Consider the following 17,776-nt stretch of genomic DNA (forward strand, 5'->3'; position numbering starts at 1 on the left):
GAAATAATAATAATAATAATGAAAAGAGAAGAGAAATCGTTTCTTGGAAGAGGAAAACAACAACTTTCACTATTCTTGCAAAGGCCGGGAAGTTGAATTCAGCCAACCAATCATTCGCGTGACAGTCGCCGTTTGGCAAACGGGCCACTACGTCACTCAGCATTTCCTCCTTGTCAATTCCGTACCAAAGAGCAAAAAGAATAATAATAATCGCGTAATTATATGCAACAGAAAGAATAATAAAAAATGGAAACCTGTTATTTCGGGAGGACTCTCGTTCGCAAAAGGCGAAAAGCAAACATCATGGCCGGACTCGCGGTCATTCTTATCTTCAGCCTCGGCTGCGGCATCTTGACCGTTTTCTTGTCCTTCACTTGGGCCTCACCGATATACGGCCCGACCCACAGGAAGTTCTACATTGCCGCTGAAGATACGACTTGGGACTACGCACCTGTCAGTGGAGAAGATTCGGCGACTCGTTACAAGAAAGCAGTCTTCAGGGAATACACGGACGACACTTTCACTTCGAGAAAGCCCGAAAGAAGCCCGTACCTGGGTATATTGGGCCCGGTGATTAAGGCCCAGGTCGGTGACGAGATAGAGATTGTCCTTTACAATGGAGCGTCGCACGACGTGTCGCTGCACGCGCATGGTGTGCTCTACGACAAAAAGCACGAAGGTAAGACTCAGTTCCAATCACGTAAAACTTCTATCATCTTATATATATGTTACGGTAAAGGTGTGATAAATCGGTTATTATCTATATAACAGCCGATTATTGTGCATACTTACCAATCGTCTAGGTAAGTTTGATAAATTACTGGAAACGTTATCAATATAACCGGCGATTATGCATAATAACCAAGATGCAGATCGATAAATTTGATATATACTTGAAATTTATAGCCTTTATCTGTGATTATGCACAATGCCATGGTATAATTAGTGAATTTGATTAATATGTGAAAAAAATTTCAAATGTGTGATGAAAATAGTCGAACCCCGATATAATGATAACAAATTTTGCGATCGTACCCTGATATAATGATGCAATACATGCATGCATCATCATGTATAGTATATCCCACAGTACGATTTATCATGTTTACCTGCAATACTCGGGTACTATGTATAAGCGCCGGTAAAAGTGATAAATTTACGGAAGTATATCAGATTTATCAAAATGCTTGGTAAGTACGAATATTAACCGGTTGTTATGTATAATAACTTCATTTATCGTATATACCTTCTTATCAGTAAATTATGCGCTGAAACCTGTATCCGAATCATATTTCTGCACTAGCAATTAGGGCAGGGGTCACGCATGGGCCGCTAATTGAAATGGCCCAACGTGGCCTTCGAACCTTTTTGTAGCAGCCCGCCAACGTAAAGTCTTACATAGTTACAGAATTTATAGAAATACTTAAAAGAACCTCAATGAAAAACTGTTACAAAATTGATGAAAGAAGCAATTTTAAAATTATGCTTAGAAAACATTTCAGAACTCTAATAAGAGAAACAATTCCGGATTTAATGAGTAATGATTTCGTAATTATTGAATGAAACAATATTTCATTAATTTGTATTCATTTGCAAATAACTTCCTTCAATTAATTAATTCTTTTTAATGAATTATTTCTTTTATTGAGCCTAAAATTTGTCCCGATAATTCCAAAGTTATTTTTTTTCGATAATTTCAAATTTTCATTAACTGTGAAATTATTTCTTTGAAGAATTTAATTTTTTTTCTTTATATTTTTTCTGGAATGACTCTTTACGATTCTGTGAAATTACCCTTCACGATTCCGAAATCCCTCTTGACAATTCCGAAATTACTCTTGACAATTCCGAAATTACTCTTCACGATTCCGAAATTACTCTTCACGATTCCGAAATTACTCTTCACGATTCCGAAATCCCTCTTGACAATTCCGAAATTACTCTTCACGATTCCGAAATCCCTCTTGACAATTCCGAAATTACTCTTCACGATTCCGAAATCCCTCTTGACAATTCCGAAATTACTCTTCACGATTCCGAAATCCCTCTTGACAATTCCGAAATTACTCTTCACGATTCTGAAATCATTGTTGACAATTCCGAAATTACTCTTCACGATTCCGAAATTACTCTTCACGATTCTGAAATCATTGTTGACAATTCCGAAATTACTCTTCACGATTCCGAAATCATTGTTGACAATTCCGAAATTACTCTTCACGATTCTGAAATCATTGTTGACAATTCCGAAATCATTGTTGACAATTCTGAAATTACTCTTCACGATTCCGAAATCCCTCTTGACAATTCCGAAATCCCTCTTGACAATTCCGAAATCCCTCTTGACAATTCCGAAATTACTCTTCATGATTCCGAAATCCCTCTTGAGAATTCGGGAATCACTCTTCAAGATTCTAAAATCACTCTTGACAATTCGGGAATTACTGTTGAAGATTCTGAAATTGTACTGGAATCTCAGTTAATCTAGAACAGATATTTTCTGAATGTTATGCCTCACACCACAATGCGTGAAATAAAGAAGGTAGGGTCGTGTCTCCAGTGGTGTAAATGATAGCATGCTTGCCGGTTTGCAAGAGGGCGCCTGGGTGCGAAGATCAGATAACTTTTCTTTCCGAGTTCACCTCAGCATTACATCCAAAAAATATCTGTTTCCTTCTGAATTCTGAAATCATTTCTATCAGTGATGCTGTAACTAGTTTTTCAATAATTCTGAAATTATTTCTTTCCTTAAAGGTGTTTTTTTAGCATTTCTGTAAATTCTGTAATTATGCGTACCTTTGAATGCTGAATTTTGCATCTCGGAATATATTAAATCGTAGGTCTCAAGAAGTGTTTGGGTTCTGGGCCCACGAATTCGTTACGCCGACCCTTTTAATTTATCAAATGCAGTTTTACTATTTAATCTGGAAAGTACCTCACAGTTCTAAATACAGCAATTCGAATCTCGGTGGGAAGAGTTCTTAAACGAATTTTTTTCGGAATTTAATCGTTTTTCTACGTATAAAGTATCCATTTTCTAAATGGTCAGCGGGTCACAGAAAAAACCTCAGAGGGCCATGACATGAAGACCCCCGGCCTATGCAGTCCAGGATAAATGAAATAAACCCAAGATTGCCAAAGTTGACATCATACGTTCTTGACAGGAGAACGTGTCTTTTGAGTAAACACTGATGATTTCCGGAGGACTTATTCCTTTTTTATGTTGATATTCCATCATTGATCAGCATTATTTCTTTCCTTCACTAGAATATTTTTCTCCGCAGGTGCCGTTTATAACGAAGACGGAGTTGAACATGGTGCTGGTGACATGGTCCGCCCCGGATATAACTACACGTATCATTGGCAGATACCGGCTGACAGAGGCCCGACAGCATCGGATGAGGACTGCATCTTGTTCGCGTACCATTCCCACGTGACTGGTGACACGGATATCCATACTGGACTGATAGGACCACTGATTATCTGCAAACCAGGTTATTACTATAATTACCGTAGGAAAATGGGTACAGCTGGCATGAAATGCGTTACACCGAAATTATTTCAGTGGATAAGGCACAGCACAACAATTAATGCATAATTTATTGCAGGTCACGCTAATGATGTACAGAACGAGTTCGTGCTCATGTTCTTGATATTTGACGAGAGCCAAAGTTGGTATGCCGAGGAGAACAACGTGACGGATGCGAATCCGACAGCTGATGGCGTCGTTGGCCATGCTGAAGAAGATGAGGTGAGTGGCCATCGTCTTATGGATTAATTAATATTAAGTGACCAACAACATATAACATTTGTCGTCTGTATCTTTTTGCTTCTGACGAGCAAGAACTCTCTTTCTTTTTTTTTCTGTCAACCTTATGCTATACGAAGGTTTTTAACAGCTGGCTGAGGCGAAGATATATTTAGGAAAAATAGACAATTCAACTGTCCCTGTGGGGAATCGAACCCACGTTCTTTCATTATCCGGGTGAACGCACTAGACTACAGAGGCAACGAATATCTCAATCTTTCTTTGTTTGGAGCTCGTGTGCACTGAACGGGACCGTACATGGACGGGGGGGTCGGACCTAACCATTACCTTCTAGAGATACATCTCTAGGAAGTAATGACCTAACTCAAGCCAAAGCTCACAATTGCTGATAATGCCACCAGATGGCGACTTATTCGAGGATAATGCGCGAAGATATATTTTCATATATATATTTAGGAAAGAAAGAAAAAATTCATTTTTTCATATATATATATATCTTCGCATCAGCCAGTTGTTAAAAACCTTCGTATGGATAGCGGAGAGTGACACCATCCTCGGATAACTTATGCTGCCCGTGACTTCTTGATCGACTGGCAAAAAAAGAGGTGTGACCATCCATAAACAGTGCCGTCTTAAGGCATGGGCCCGGGGGCCTCAAGAGAAAAGGGGCCCCACAAAAATGAGATCTGGTTGAGATTTTCGAGAATTTGCCTGGTGGGGCCTCAGAAAAATCATTTGGCCCGGAGCCCCACGATGCTCTTAAGACGGCCTTGTCCATAAAGTTACCCAGCTTTCCTATGTCTCAACTATACATTTCCATCAAGTCTGCTTCTTATCATTTTGCAGGATTCTAGCAAATTCCATTCAGTGAACGGTTACTCGAGCAAAAACCTACGCGGACTGCAGATGTGCATCGACGTCGGTGTGACTTGGCATTTGATGGGCATGGGCAACGAAGAAGACATCCACGCCATCTCGTTCGAGGGACATACCCTGGTTGTCAATGGACACCGGTGAGTGTCACTTTAGTGGTGTTACGTTATTAAAGCACATCTCTGTTGGATGAAAATTAACTATTTATTCACATTTGGATTAACCATCTTCAATGTCTCAGTTTTGATTTCGGCAATTAGTGTTTATTTAAATTTCAGAAAAAGGCGATCGCAGTTATCCTTAAAATACGTGCTACGAAGCTTCAAAGGCATAACACTCAAAATCAGAAGCTAAAGAAAATATTGCTTAGGGAAGAGGAAAATCTTGACCATTCCTATAATCTTTTAGCTTCATCTTTAACCACTTCACGTGCAAGCTTTTGGCAACAAATTTGGATTATCTCTATTTCACGAATCGGCGATAAATCTGGTAACCTCGCCATAACTTGACCACACGTTAGAAAAATGAGGGGGAAGGGAGAAAAATATATAAAAGGAAAAAGCATAATATATAAGGTCAATCAGAGAGTTTTTTAGAGTCCTCTTTTCACGCTCACCGTACTTGTTCCCTTTCGCTCTTACATGTATATAGTAGAAAGATATGTTATATGTGTGGGAAAAAAGTATTAACAGGAGTATATACAGAGAGAAAGGAGGGAAAGAAAAAAAAAAAGCAACTCCAGTTGATAGGGTTACTATAAAGCTTCGCGATAGTGAAGAGGGAGGAAAGAAAATGCATAGAACTTTGAATTTATTCCACTGGCGTTTGAACGCAATATTACGTCTGTGATCATAAAGGAGTTAACCAAGATTCAAGTATACGGTGCCATCTTAACACATGGGCCCATCCTGTCACGGCCCTGGGGCCTCAAGTGCAGAAGGCACCTCCTTATAATGAGATATAGTTACAATTTTCGAGAGTAAGTAAATTGGTAATCACAGTGTAATTTCAGCCAGGTAGGGGAGGCTTCATACAAAATCAATTTATCCGGGGGAGGGGGGACGTGATACTGCTCTGCAAGTGTAACATCAAGCCAGGGCTAGGCTGGGTGATTTCATGACCCAGTACGGAAAAAACAATTGCAGCACAATATCTGTATACATGGATTCTACAAGGAGGAAGCTAACAAGGCTCTAGGATAGAGTTGGTCTCATATATTTTCTAGTTTTGGACACTATATCTTTTACCTGTTCGGGAAGAAGGGGGTTCTTGACATCCCCCCCCCTTCCCCATGGCAGGGTCCTATATGTTAACAAAGAATAAGACGAGTAATTTCTTCCCTGATTTACCTAACAAATTGATGGAAGGCTTTGATAAGCTGTTAAATTCAAAATAAATGTAGTGCGGAAAGATGGCCTCTGCCTTTTTGTATGAGCCTCACCATGAAAAGAGAGGGGTTCATTCTTTAGTAGAGAGAAATGGGGAGGTGGGGGAAGAAAATAAACATTTTTGGGATGGACGGCTATACACCACCATCTTATAATTCCGCTTATAATTTTGATTGCCCATTGGCGTCGATTGTTTAGATTTTATTTATTTGTTATATGACTTCAGGTTGACGATCAATTTTTATGTAATTTATTTTATTTTTTGCTGCCTTCGTCTGAGGTGGTCATGTTACGTTGTTTTTAATAAAACTTTTCGGATGCACCCATCCTTCGGGAACGCTTCGATATCTCTCCGAGATGGTAAGCGGGGTGTGTCCGGTCTTCAAAGGTCACACTACAATTGTTTCACTTCACTGGCCTTAATATTTTGCGACTCAGAATGGCTGCACTCTTCGCAGTTGTGCAAATCTGGCCTCGTGTCAAGATTGCACGATACTCAAAATTACATGTCTTTCCTCCTCTCTCTCAGTACAGACATAGTCCATCTGTATCCGGGGAAGTTTGTGACAGCCAAGATGACAAGCTATCATCTGGGAACCTGGCCCGTCCGGTCTCAAGTTATCGGCGACCAATCCGGTAAATTCCCGAATTTATTATTATCAGTAGGAATACCAAGCAAGAAAACATATATAGCCTGAATTAAATATTCTAATGCAACACATTCCTTTTTTGTTTACTTTCAGAAGCGTCTATGGAAATATTGGCATGCGCCCCCAAGGAAGGCACCGTCCCTACAGTCGCACCACATACAGCACCGGCACGCACCCGAACATTTTACATTGCTGCCGAAGAGAAAGAGTGGAATTACCATCCATCTGCTCCAAATAGAGACGGAACATCGTAAATATATTTACACATTGCATAAATATGTATACATTAATCGTAAAATTAATTAATCATGGAGTGGTTTTAGGATGTAAATCAGAAATATTCAACCTTCTGGGTATTCTTGGTCACATTGAGAGAGCCACACGGTTGTCCACCACGAGTGTTGAGCCACACGGAGAGAGGAGGAGTAAGTTTTTCCGGGCCGCATATTGGAAGAGGAAAAGGATTCTTCAAGCCGCACATATCGGGAGGAACAACGCTGTTGTGTTTGAGACGCATTTGAGAGAAGAAACACTGTTTTGAGCCACATCTTGTTTTCAACACTGAATGATAAAAATCCTTTTTGGGCCGTATCGGGATGATAAACACTAATTTGAGCAGCACTTGGGGGGGGAGGGGGATCACTGTTTTTAGCAGCATTTGAACCAAGGCCTGACGAAGAAACAGTTTTAACCGCACTTGAGAAGTGAAACACTGTTTTGAGTCGCATTTGGGAGGTAAAAGAGTGTTTTGAGCCACATCTGAAAACAATAATGAATGAAGAAAACTCTTTTTGGCCTATCGAAAAGAGGAAACATTGTTTTGAGCTGCCTTCGGGAGATAAAGACTACGTCGGACCGCGCCGGAAGAAGGATAACTGCTTGGGCCGCAACAGGAAAATAAAAGTTGTTTTGGGCTTTCTAATCCATATTAATAAAATAATTTGAAATACACCCCCACAAATATAATCTAAAAATATTATTGAAACATCTATGTTAGTTTAAATCAGTTGTTATGCCGGATGAGATTCCCCCCCCCCCCCCGATCTAAGTGTGTGAAGGCTGTCTTTGTTATTTTCATATTTTTCTTGCAGTGAACAGCACCGATCAAATAAGACGTACCTAAAAGCTGTGTATGTGCAGTACAAAGATGAAGCGTTCCAGGAGGTCGTGGCCCAACCGAACAGCCTGGGATTTCTTGGCCCGACGTTGAGAGCCGAGGTCGGAGAACTATTGGAGATACGTTTCTTGAACAGGGCCAGTCGGCCCTACTCATTGCGGTCTACAGCGTTTGTGTGCGCCGATCACCCTAATGGTAATACTGTGTTACGGCGAATGTCCGGGGTCTGGCTAGTTGGCCAGCCAAAGCTCGAAGTTATTTAGCTTCTCGTGTTTTCTGAGAACACGTGAAGTTGAAAGGCCATTTGGCAAACTTGTAAGACCTCGGACGTCAGCCATGACGTATATAAGTCACATAATTATTTTCGTTACAAACGTTGTGTCGTTAAGTGTAATTATTGTTTTATAGGTATAGAAGGTATTTTGCCTGGTAAAAATGCTACTTTGAGGTTTTACATTAGTGAGGAATACGAGCCGACAGAACACGATCCCCAGTGTGTCACCTGGAGGTACTTCTCAGACGTCGATACTACAACGGACCAGTATTCTGGACTGAATGGAGTGCTGCTTACGTGCAGGCAGGGGGTTTTGGACGCAGACGGAAATCAGGTAACGCTCCATCCATGGTCCCACAAGGGGTGGGCTGACAAGGCTCCAGCCCTGGGGCCCGGGACGATTTTCATAGTTTTTTTTGCTTTTCACGCTATAAATTCATCACAAAGGGGCCCGCAAAAGATCCCAGCCTGGGGGCCTTGCTCCAGGATGTGGGGGCCATGGCTCCATCACGTCATAAATAACGTTTTTAGTAAGTCATAATGTGTCCCAAACCGGTATTACAGAAATAAAGATCACAGAAATATCCTCTTTAAAAACAGCTGCAGCTAAATAAAATAAAATATAGAGTTATGTCATTTTTCAACAAAAAATGCGCCATTTAATGACTAAAAACACATAATTTAATGAACAAAAACACGTCATTTAATGGCCAAAAACTCGTCATTTAATGGCCAAAAACTCGTCATTTAATGGCCAAAAACGCGCCATTTTATAACCAAAAAATACGTTATTAATGAACAAAAAAGACGTCATTTAATAACCAAAAATTACGTATGTATTTTTTTGTCATAATATGATATACTTTTAGGACATGAAATTGCGTAGTCTTATTTTGATTATTAAATAACGTCAGTTTTGGTCATTACATGAAGTATTTTTTGTTATAAAATGATGTGTCATGTAATGAGCAAAACAGACGTTATATAATAATCAAAATAAGAATATACGTCATTTCATATCCTAAAAATATTTAATTTTATTTTTTTTTTAAAAATCACGTAATTTTTTTAATGACGTGTTTATTTTTTTTTCTAACGAGCAAGAAGGATCAAATTTTTACGTTCTCGAGAGACCTTGGTACATAATGTGAGTGCATTGTGTATATGCATGCACTCGAATATGCAAATATTTACGCATTTAAAAAAAACAAAACATGAGCAGTATAAGACGATATATATTTTTCCTAAATTCCATGAACTGATACGCTTTTATCATGTATAGAAATACGTGAGCACCGAACACGTCCTGATGTTGGCAAATATGGACGAAAACGACTCGCATTATTCTGGAAGTGACTCTGACGAAAGCGTTTTGGAATCCAATAGAATTCATTGTGAGTTTACATTTCGATCAGTGGGAGATACAGGATGTTCCTTAAAAAGACCGCATATACTTTGGAGGATAAGAATCCTCACACAGAGTAGATGAAAGGTGTCTGAAGAGCCCTCTACGATCTAAAATTTCAAGTAGAAGGCGGGACAGAAATTATGACGTCACGGAATTTGAATCTTTTACTTCCGAATCGAATGCCTACGACTAGGGTTCACTGAAGTCCCAGGCTGACTCATCTGTCATCTTTGAGTGCACGTGGGACGTTAGTACAATAGCCAATTGCTGTTCCCTATCTTTGTTTTTTTAATCTTAGACGTCCTTTTTAAGCGGGAAAAACAGTTTTTTTTTTGTTCTGAGATTAAGGACGTTGAGTACCACCAGCTTTCCAGGCGTCTTACACACAACTTGTCGATACAAGTTGTCTGGAAAGTGCCTATAAAGGAGAGCGGACTCTTCGTCCTCCATCTTTAAACACAAAACAGGTTTGCCTCCAGTGATGTATCGGAAATCATAAAAAACAATTTCAAGGGAACATAGCGTTTCGCTAGAGGCCATAGAAAAGAGAGCGGACTTATCGGCCTCCTTAGAGCAAAAACAGGGGGTTTTCAGCTCAAAGTGACGCATAATTGTTAAAAAGGGCAGGGTGGGGAACAGCGATTGAATATAGCGATAATACTGATATCACACTTGCTCTCAAAGATGGCGGGTGAGTCAGCCTGGAATTTCAATGAACCCTTCAACTGGCTATAGCAGAGTTTCCCAAACTGTTTGTGTACCACCATCTCCCCCCAACTCAAGCCAACACAAAGGATTCTATACTATACCAATAGGTTTCTAAATTATACAAATCTTCTACCTCCCCTCTGGATCATTCAATCACCCCCCCCCCCCCAACAGAGAACAATATTGCCTAGTTTGGGAGCTATAGCAATAATGTATGAGCTATAACAATAATTATCATGTCATACGCTCAAAGATGGTATGGTGAGTGAGTCAGCCTAGTAGTTCATGAAGCTCTACATCTCGATTTTCTACATAGAAAACAAATTACATACTCGTCACGCGCATGTAATGCGGATGTAATGAAGACGAATTAAAATCCCTAGCGGACTTATCGAGGGCAGAAAAACTAGATTTTTATTCAATGTGACGTCAAAGTGACGTCTAATTCGTTAAAAAAACCGGCATAGGGGACAGCTATTGACTGCAGCGATGATAATGACGTCACATTGTGCATTAATGGCGGACGATGAGTCGTCCTGGGTTTTATCCAGTGACTATAGATATAACGTTTTAGATTTTGTTTGGCGTTTTATCCGGAAACTATTGGTCAAGCAGGTCCAAATCAGAACTGGTTCCTTTTTGACACCCTCTTTTTAATCTCCTTGGTGGGGAGGGGGAGGGAGAGTCTGTTACGGGACATCCTGTATGACGATGACTGAATCTTTAACGATAGGTTATTTTCTGCGAACAATTATCAATGCCATCAGCATTAAATGATCTTTGTTGTGAAATATATTTCGGTTTATATGATGACTGATTGTTTTTTATTTTTTGTAAAAGCTATAAACGGTTTCACGGATGGCACGTTGCCGAAACCGAGCCTTTGCGCCGGTGTCAACAACAGCCTGCACGTCATAACCATAGGCAAGGCCGAGGATCTCCACGTCGTGCACTTTATCGGCAACAAACTCATCTATCACGGAAATCACAGAGAAACCATCGAATTACTTCCCGGAAGTCACGTTACGGCCTACGTCGTGCCTTCAACTATAGGTGAGCTTCCTGAAATTTTCTTTTTCCTGGATACAGCGCTGTATCGGGATCAGTATAAGTCAGACCACGTGACCGTCTCTAGCTACGATCGTGCAATTAAATTATAATTTGAGATTTCTCAGTAATTTATGTGTTAAGGTGAATTTACTATCCTCAGGTACGTACCCTCTGCGCAGCGAGACGACCAAAGACATACGAGGTGGTATGCGCGCGAGTTATGACATCGTGTCTTGTCCCGACGTAACCCAAGAAGTGACCAGCGAATCGCCGAAGACTGAGGATGGACGTAAAACCAGATCGTATTACATAGCTGCTGTGGAAATCGAATGGGATTACGCACCGTCCAAAATCAATCCCATCACTGGAGAGAATTTGACAGAAAACGAGTGAGTCCCTTCTGTCCAAAATACATATTCGAATATCATTTGTTACCACCGGATAATATTAATGATAACGGCGAACCACAATCCGAGCAGTAACTAAACCACGAGTCCGCGGACTCCTTGGTGGAGTAGCCCTTAGTAGCTTTGGTGGAAACAAGAAGTATATAAAAGTTTAGTGAAAAATTCATTTCTGCATTTGCCGTTTTCACTTTCTAAGACAGATGGTAGCTCCAGTATTACACGACACAATCATAACTCTAACAAAACATAAATATGTTAGGGCCATGCACATATATACGTTCCTGAAGGTACCGATCCGTTAGAAAATTCCATAGAGAAATGTGTACGTGGTTGTATGCATGGTTAAGAAGTAATAGTGGAGAGAAGCTTTTTTTTTCTTTTTTTTAACAACCTCCCCAGGAAGTGCTGTCCTGCCACTGTATATAGTATCTATACTGTCCGACCTCTATAATTATGTAGTATCCAGGTTCGAATCCCGTTGGTGTCACAGTAGTGATCAGTCGAAGTTGGTTTTTTGCGATTTTCCAACTTCGAGGTCCGAAGGCGAACCGGTCTCCTATAGAGAGCAGGCAGACCTTCAACACGATTTTTACATGACACGAAAATTCAAGCATCTACCACACTTTCACTTCATATATTGAGGACAGATGACACCATTAGAACATTAGACATGAAACAATCATAATTCTGACAACATAAATATGTTAGGGCCCCACCCATACACACGCAACACATACCGGCATGTATCGAATAGTGAGAAAATCCTCAGAGGAATGTTTAGGAGGTGCACGAACGTTGTAATTGCCTAAAATCCCCTGCAGCGTCAAAGATAAGTGAAATTTGCAATTGCATATTTTTGTTCGGGTTGAAAGTTGACTGATTTCCCAATAAAAATGCAGCAAACAGTATAATGCAATTCTATATTCATGACATACAAATTCACCTTCAAAGCTGCGTAGTCATTTCCGGGACACCCTGTGAATGGATAGGTAGATTGGATTTTTTAGCATGGCAGAGGGACCACATCACTTTGGCCGGCGGTAGTTGACGCTGTTGAGGCGCAAGAGGAAGTGGTCATAATAATGTGACTCGACTGTGTGATAATAACGATATCTCCGAAAGGAAAGCACACGATAATAAAACAGTTTCCTGAACATTAATTTATTTCGTTTTTTTTTTTTTTGTGTATTTTTTGCAGAGAAAGCGAAATCTTCGTGAGAAAAGACGCAACTCACATCGGGTCCAAATACAGGAAAGTCGTGTACCGCGGGTTCACGGATCGAACCTTCGAGAACGAAAAGCCTAGGACCCTAAACGATTTGCACCAGGGAATACTCGGACCCGTCATAAAGGCTGAGATCGGCGACACCATACACGTGGTCTTCATGAACAAAGCTTCTCGTGGTTCCTTCAACCTGAGGCCCCACGGGGTCTCGTGGCAAAACGATCGCCACAGTGATGGTAACAACACGATCGAAGACGACTACCATCGACACGTCGCACCTGGAGAAACGATAGAGATGGAATGGACCGTTCCTCCAGCAGCTGGACCAACGCATAATGGGTTCAACTGTTCGAACTGGATGTACTACTCCACAGCGAAAACACAAAAGGACACGAGCAGCGGCCTCGTTGGGCCTATAGTGGTTTGCAAGCCTGGCACCCTCAACAACGACGGTAAGACTCACCTTCATCATGATTAATATTAGGGAGTACAGTAAAACCCCTCTTAACGGACACCCCTCAGATGCAGTCACTCCTCTTTTCCGGATAAATAATAATTTTCCTTTGTATAATAAAAGTATGCATTTCAAACTCCGGATTAAAGGTCACCCTCTCTTTCACGGACGATTTTTTTCGTCCCATCGGTGTCCGCAAAAGAGAAGCTTTACTGTACTTATTCTTCACGTAGCCATTGATTTTTACTCGCTCACCTTTCGACAGTTAAATTCTGTAATTAAAAATATTCATCTTTGTAACAAAAAGGCTGGAGGGTATTGGAAGGCTGGTCGAGTACCTTCCAGCTTCCAACAAAAGTCAAAGGTGCCGCCTTCCTTCCCGATCTTCCAATCCGTCTGGCCGGAGAACGAAAAAAATCACAACAAGAGTTGGCGTATTATTTCCTTGGATAGTGTTCTGGAAGCAAATATTCACCGAGAAATATTGAACCGAGCTGGTAGCCAGACTATGCCGCTGCTGCTTCTTTGTATCGGGGGGAGGCAAATATTGGAAGCAAATATTTGCGAATGACTATTCGGTCTCCCCAGTCTTGACACGAGTGTGGAGGGGGCCTGGCTTAATAACAGACCTCGTTATCATGAGCTCCCTAAACCCAACACCGTGAATCCTCTGGCTGTTCCGGAGATACTATCCGAGAACCATCCATCAAGGTGCTCGAGCCCGGAAGAAAAAAAAAATCCTTGAGCTTTTGTATGTTTCAGTTAAAAAATCGAAGGCAAGAATGCGAGCCCAACTCCCCGTTAAAAAGTCTCGTCACAGAGATAGAGCAACAGGCCTACAACGGTACAAATATTCACCCATTACACTTCACTCACAATTCGAAGTGTAGATGGATGGCAGCACTGAAAAATATGCACTCACACTTCCGACACAAGTAAATTTCCCACGGCGATAGACGGGGTTGTGCTTGGTTTGAAAAAAGAGGAGTTGAAAGAAACTGTAGCTTCATCTATCACTCTCGTGCAACTGTTTAGGATAAAAAACACATGAGAAATGGAGAGTTTTACGGTCAAAATATATACCAGAGATGGCCAACCCTTTTCCATACCGTGCCACAATCAAGGTTATTTTTCGATGGGCGAGCCACTCTACGAATTTTAACGTGCAGACCACTTGTCCTGATTTACGAGACATGAGCATTATTTCGGTTTCTGTAAAATATTATTCGCTGTCTTCTTATTTTCGTAAAAATGTTCAGTTTGCCACTCTTTGGAGCTCTAAAATTGTTTTTAATTTTTAGTCATAAATTCGATTATCGCAATGCGGATTATGTGTGTACGTACTATATCGGTAGACCTATATGTTGCACCATGTTGGGCATGGACACCGTAACTTGAAAACTAAGAATGCTTGCCTCCCCCCCCCCCCACCAATAAACTTTGGAGGTCTTAGATTTCCCCCACCCCCCCAATAATTCATAGATATACAATGTAATTTCATTACAAAATGCATGTCCCCCTTCCCCCCCCCCCCTCCCATCCGGACGATGCTGAATTTCGCGCACGTGGGACGTCCAACAACTGTTCCCAAAGGCGAAAAACGGAGAATAGCAAGTTGAATAGAATTTCATATTGTTATTATTTTAAGAGTGCCTATATACCGTACAAAATGTAGGTTTGGCAGCCTACAAAAACATCACATTCATAAAGGAAAGAATTGTTTAAAAGTTGGGGAGAATTTATTTGATTGAAGAAACGAAACACACAGAATTCCTTTAATTTTTGAAAAGTGTTCGCGTGCCACTGCTGATATCATGGCATGCCACTTGTGGCACGCGTGCCGTGGGTTGGCCACCCTTTGATCTATACATTTAATATCTATTGCTTTAATGGTTAAGTTTGGTATGCTGTAGGATGGGGGCGAAAGGACCTTAAATACAAGATCGTTTGAGTTGGTTTTTTTAATTTGATGACTTATTTGTTTGCTCTTCTGTAACACGTAACCTACTTGATCACCAGGTTCAAGGAATGATGTCGACAAGGAGTTCAGCGTCCTCTTCTCGGTATTCGACGAGAACGACAGCTGGTATTTGCAGAGCAACGTCGACGAATATTGCTCGGCGCCACACGAGGTGCGCCTCGACGACGACGACTTCATCGAAAGCAACAAAATCCATGGTATATAAATCTCGTTTATTAAAATTAGCTGTAAAAACGTATCTCAAAATGGCACCACACAAAATATTAGGGATGGTGGAGAACACACCTTGAAAAGAACGATATCCACAGAAGAAAGAACGAATGGAGAGTTTTCATTGGCATCTAGAGCCAGGGCCGTGTAACTAGGATTTTTTAAAGTTGCGCCAACGCAACTTTAAAATTTGATAATCCTATAACGGCGTTTTTTATTCCTATCTATAAAACTGCCACCCCTCTAAATTTTGCCCTCCCGGGGGCCCTTGCCCTCTCCCTCGCCCTCTAGTTCAAACCTTGTCTAGAGCAATGGTACCCCCATTTGTGCTACGACCTACTCTTGAGTATATGTAACGGGGTCAGTCAGAGTCACGCAAAAAATAATAGGTAATGATGTAAAAACGAATAGTCATAGAAAAGTGCTAAACAAGTTGACACAATATACATGGGACTACGCAAGCTTCCTCCACATTTCTAGGAGTACGCAAGCATTCTCGCATCTCTAATTATAAGTAAGACTTGCATGTGCATTTCTCAGAGTGCGCAACTTACACCTCTTGCGCATTTCTACGGATATGCAAATCTCACACATTTCTAGTGGTACCCATGTCTTCTCCGCATTTTTATGGATACTTAACGTAAGCATCGTACGCATTTCTGGGGGGTAGTTAACGCTCGCTTCGTGCACATTTTCATGGGTACTCGACGCGCGCTTCATACGTAATTTCTAGAGATACTCAATATACGTTTTTTAATGCATTTCTAAAGAAATACAACGCGCACTTCTAACGCATTTCCAGGAGGGATACTTGAAGCACGAGAAGTTGGGAACCACTGGTCTTGGTGGTAATTCTCACATTCGGATCTTAGGTTGTCATGTTATTATGTATTCATGTTCTTCCCCCTCCCTCAAAGTTTGTAGGTGTAATCATGAGATACCCTTGTATAGTACCTTCCGGTGAAAGAGATGAACATTCCTAATTTCTATCATCTCCAAAATGTACTACATTAAAATATTTGAAATTTTCGACGTTCCTGAAACTTGTTTAATCATTTCTTTGCAGCTGTCAATGGTCGAATTTACGGTAACCTCAAAGGTTTATCTGGTAAACTTGCTGACAGGGTCGCTTGGTACCTGATGGGTCTAGGATCGGAGATCGACCTGCACACGGCCCATTTCCACGGCCTGTCTGCCGTCGAGAAAGACGACGCGACGCTGTCGAGCGGACGCAGAGAAGACGTCGTTGACCTGTTCCCAGGAATCTCACGGACGGTCGAGATGACCTTCGACAACTTGGGAACCTGGCTGTTCCATTGTCACGTCGATGATCATCTTAAGGCCGGAATGTTCACATTTGTCAATGTCATGTAAAACATTCATTGTAAATGTGCATATTTAATTTTTTTTTAATATCATTGCATTTAAAAATACGAAACTTTTTGCAAATGACTCTTTAAAGCTGGAGCTACACTTCAATAATATGAAAGCTTTTTAGTTCACGGGGACTGTATGAAACAAATGTTTTCATTTTTTTTTTCATAAAATGCGGACCCTCAAACAAATTTTGAGATTTTTAGTAACCACGTGAATTGAAATTTTGTAATTGAAAGTATGTTTCTAAAATCAATAGCTGCAGAGATATTTGCCGTGAAAAAAATTTGGGCCAGCTTGTATAATATGAGGTACTTTCCGCGCAAGATTCTTGTATTTTCTTGAGGGTCTTTTATCTTAAGGGTCAAGAAATAGGGATGATATTTTTAAATTATTTTCCAAGTTCTACATTTGCCAGTTAAAATCAGTATTTATGTACTATTGCCTCGATTCCAGAAGAGCCAAAATGCCTTTCATAACATTCCTGAGGTAATAAATTTCTTTTAAAAGTCATACAGTAGTGTTTTCCAACCTGTTGTCTGCGGACCCCCGACAGCAGGGCTGGTCCTAGAAATTCTGCCGTCTGAGGCGAATAATATTTTGCCGCCCTTAAGATACGACTGTCTAGAGAAAAGAGTTTTTTTTCTTTACCTCTATTACATTTATACAGTGGTTCCCAAAGTGTTGGTCACGATCCCCTTGTAGGGGCCGTGTGTAACGTTGATGATTTAAGATTCCGCGAGAGAATTTCCTGAATAAAAACGTTCTGATGAAAAAAGTAGACATCCAAATAAATATAACCATTCTTCTTTGAAGGGGACGGTTGGTACCATGGTACCATAGTGGGCGCACTTGTTTACATTTTTTCATATGAGTTTTGGAAAAATG

General features: G+C 40.7%; 1 protein-coding gene across 1 annotated transcript; it reads left to right on the top strand.

Annotated features, from left to right (window-relative positions):
- Positions 1-196: 196 nt before the first annotated feature.
- Positions 197-17,400, top strand: LOC149077663 (hephaestin-like protein). Its single transcript, XM_089245226.1, has 14 exons — positions 197-679; positions 3,285-3,494; positions 3,609-3,751; positions 4,616-4,782; positions 6,560-6,666; positions 6,774-6,930; positions 7,772-7,992; positions 8,206-8,405; positions 9,354-9,465; positions 11,028-11,240; positions 11,398-11,626; positions 12,843-13,321; positions 15,343-15,501; positions 16,581-17,400. Exons 1-14 carry the CDS (start codon positions 247-249, stop codon positions 16,886-16,888), a joined length of 3,138 nt encoding a protein of 1,045 aa, XP_089101352.1. The 5' UTR covers positions 197-246; the 3' UTR covers positions 16,889-17,400.
- Positions 17,401-17,776: the final 376 nt, after the last annotated feature.

The sequence above is a fragment of the Pholcus phalangioides genome, unplaced genomic scaffold (assembly GCF_987345545.1).
Source record: "Pholcus phalangioides strain wild (caught in Gottingen) unplaced genomic scaffold, Ppha-v1.0 ptg000015l_1, whole genome shotgun sequence".
NCBI classification, from domain to species: Eukaryota; Metazoa; Arthropoda; class Arachnida; order Araneae; family Pholcidae; genus Pholcus; species Pholcus phalangioides.

What these genes read in the sequence shown, in the direction of transcription:
- LOC149077663 (XM_089245226.1), top strand. Translation starts at nt 247, where the DNA reads ATGGAAACCTGTTATTTCGGGAGGACTCTCGTTCGCAAAAGGCGAAAA. An exon ending in CTACGACAAAAAGCACGAAG is followed by an intron (nt 680 to 3,284) that starts GTAAGACTCAGT and finishes TTTTCTCCGCAG; the next exon opens with GTGCCGTTTATAACGAAGAC. An exon ending in GCCATGCTGAAGAAGATGAG is followed by an intron (nt 3,752 to 4,615) that starts GTGAGTGGCCAT and finishes ATCATTTTGCAG; the next exon opens with GATTCTAGCAAATTCCATTC.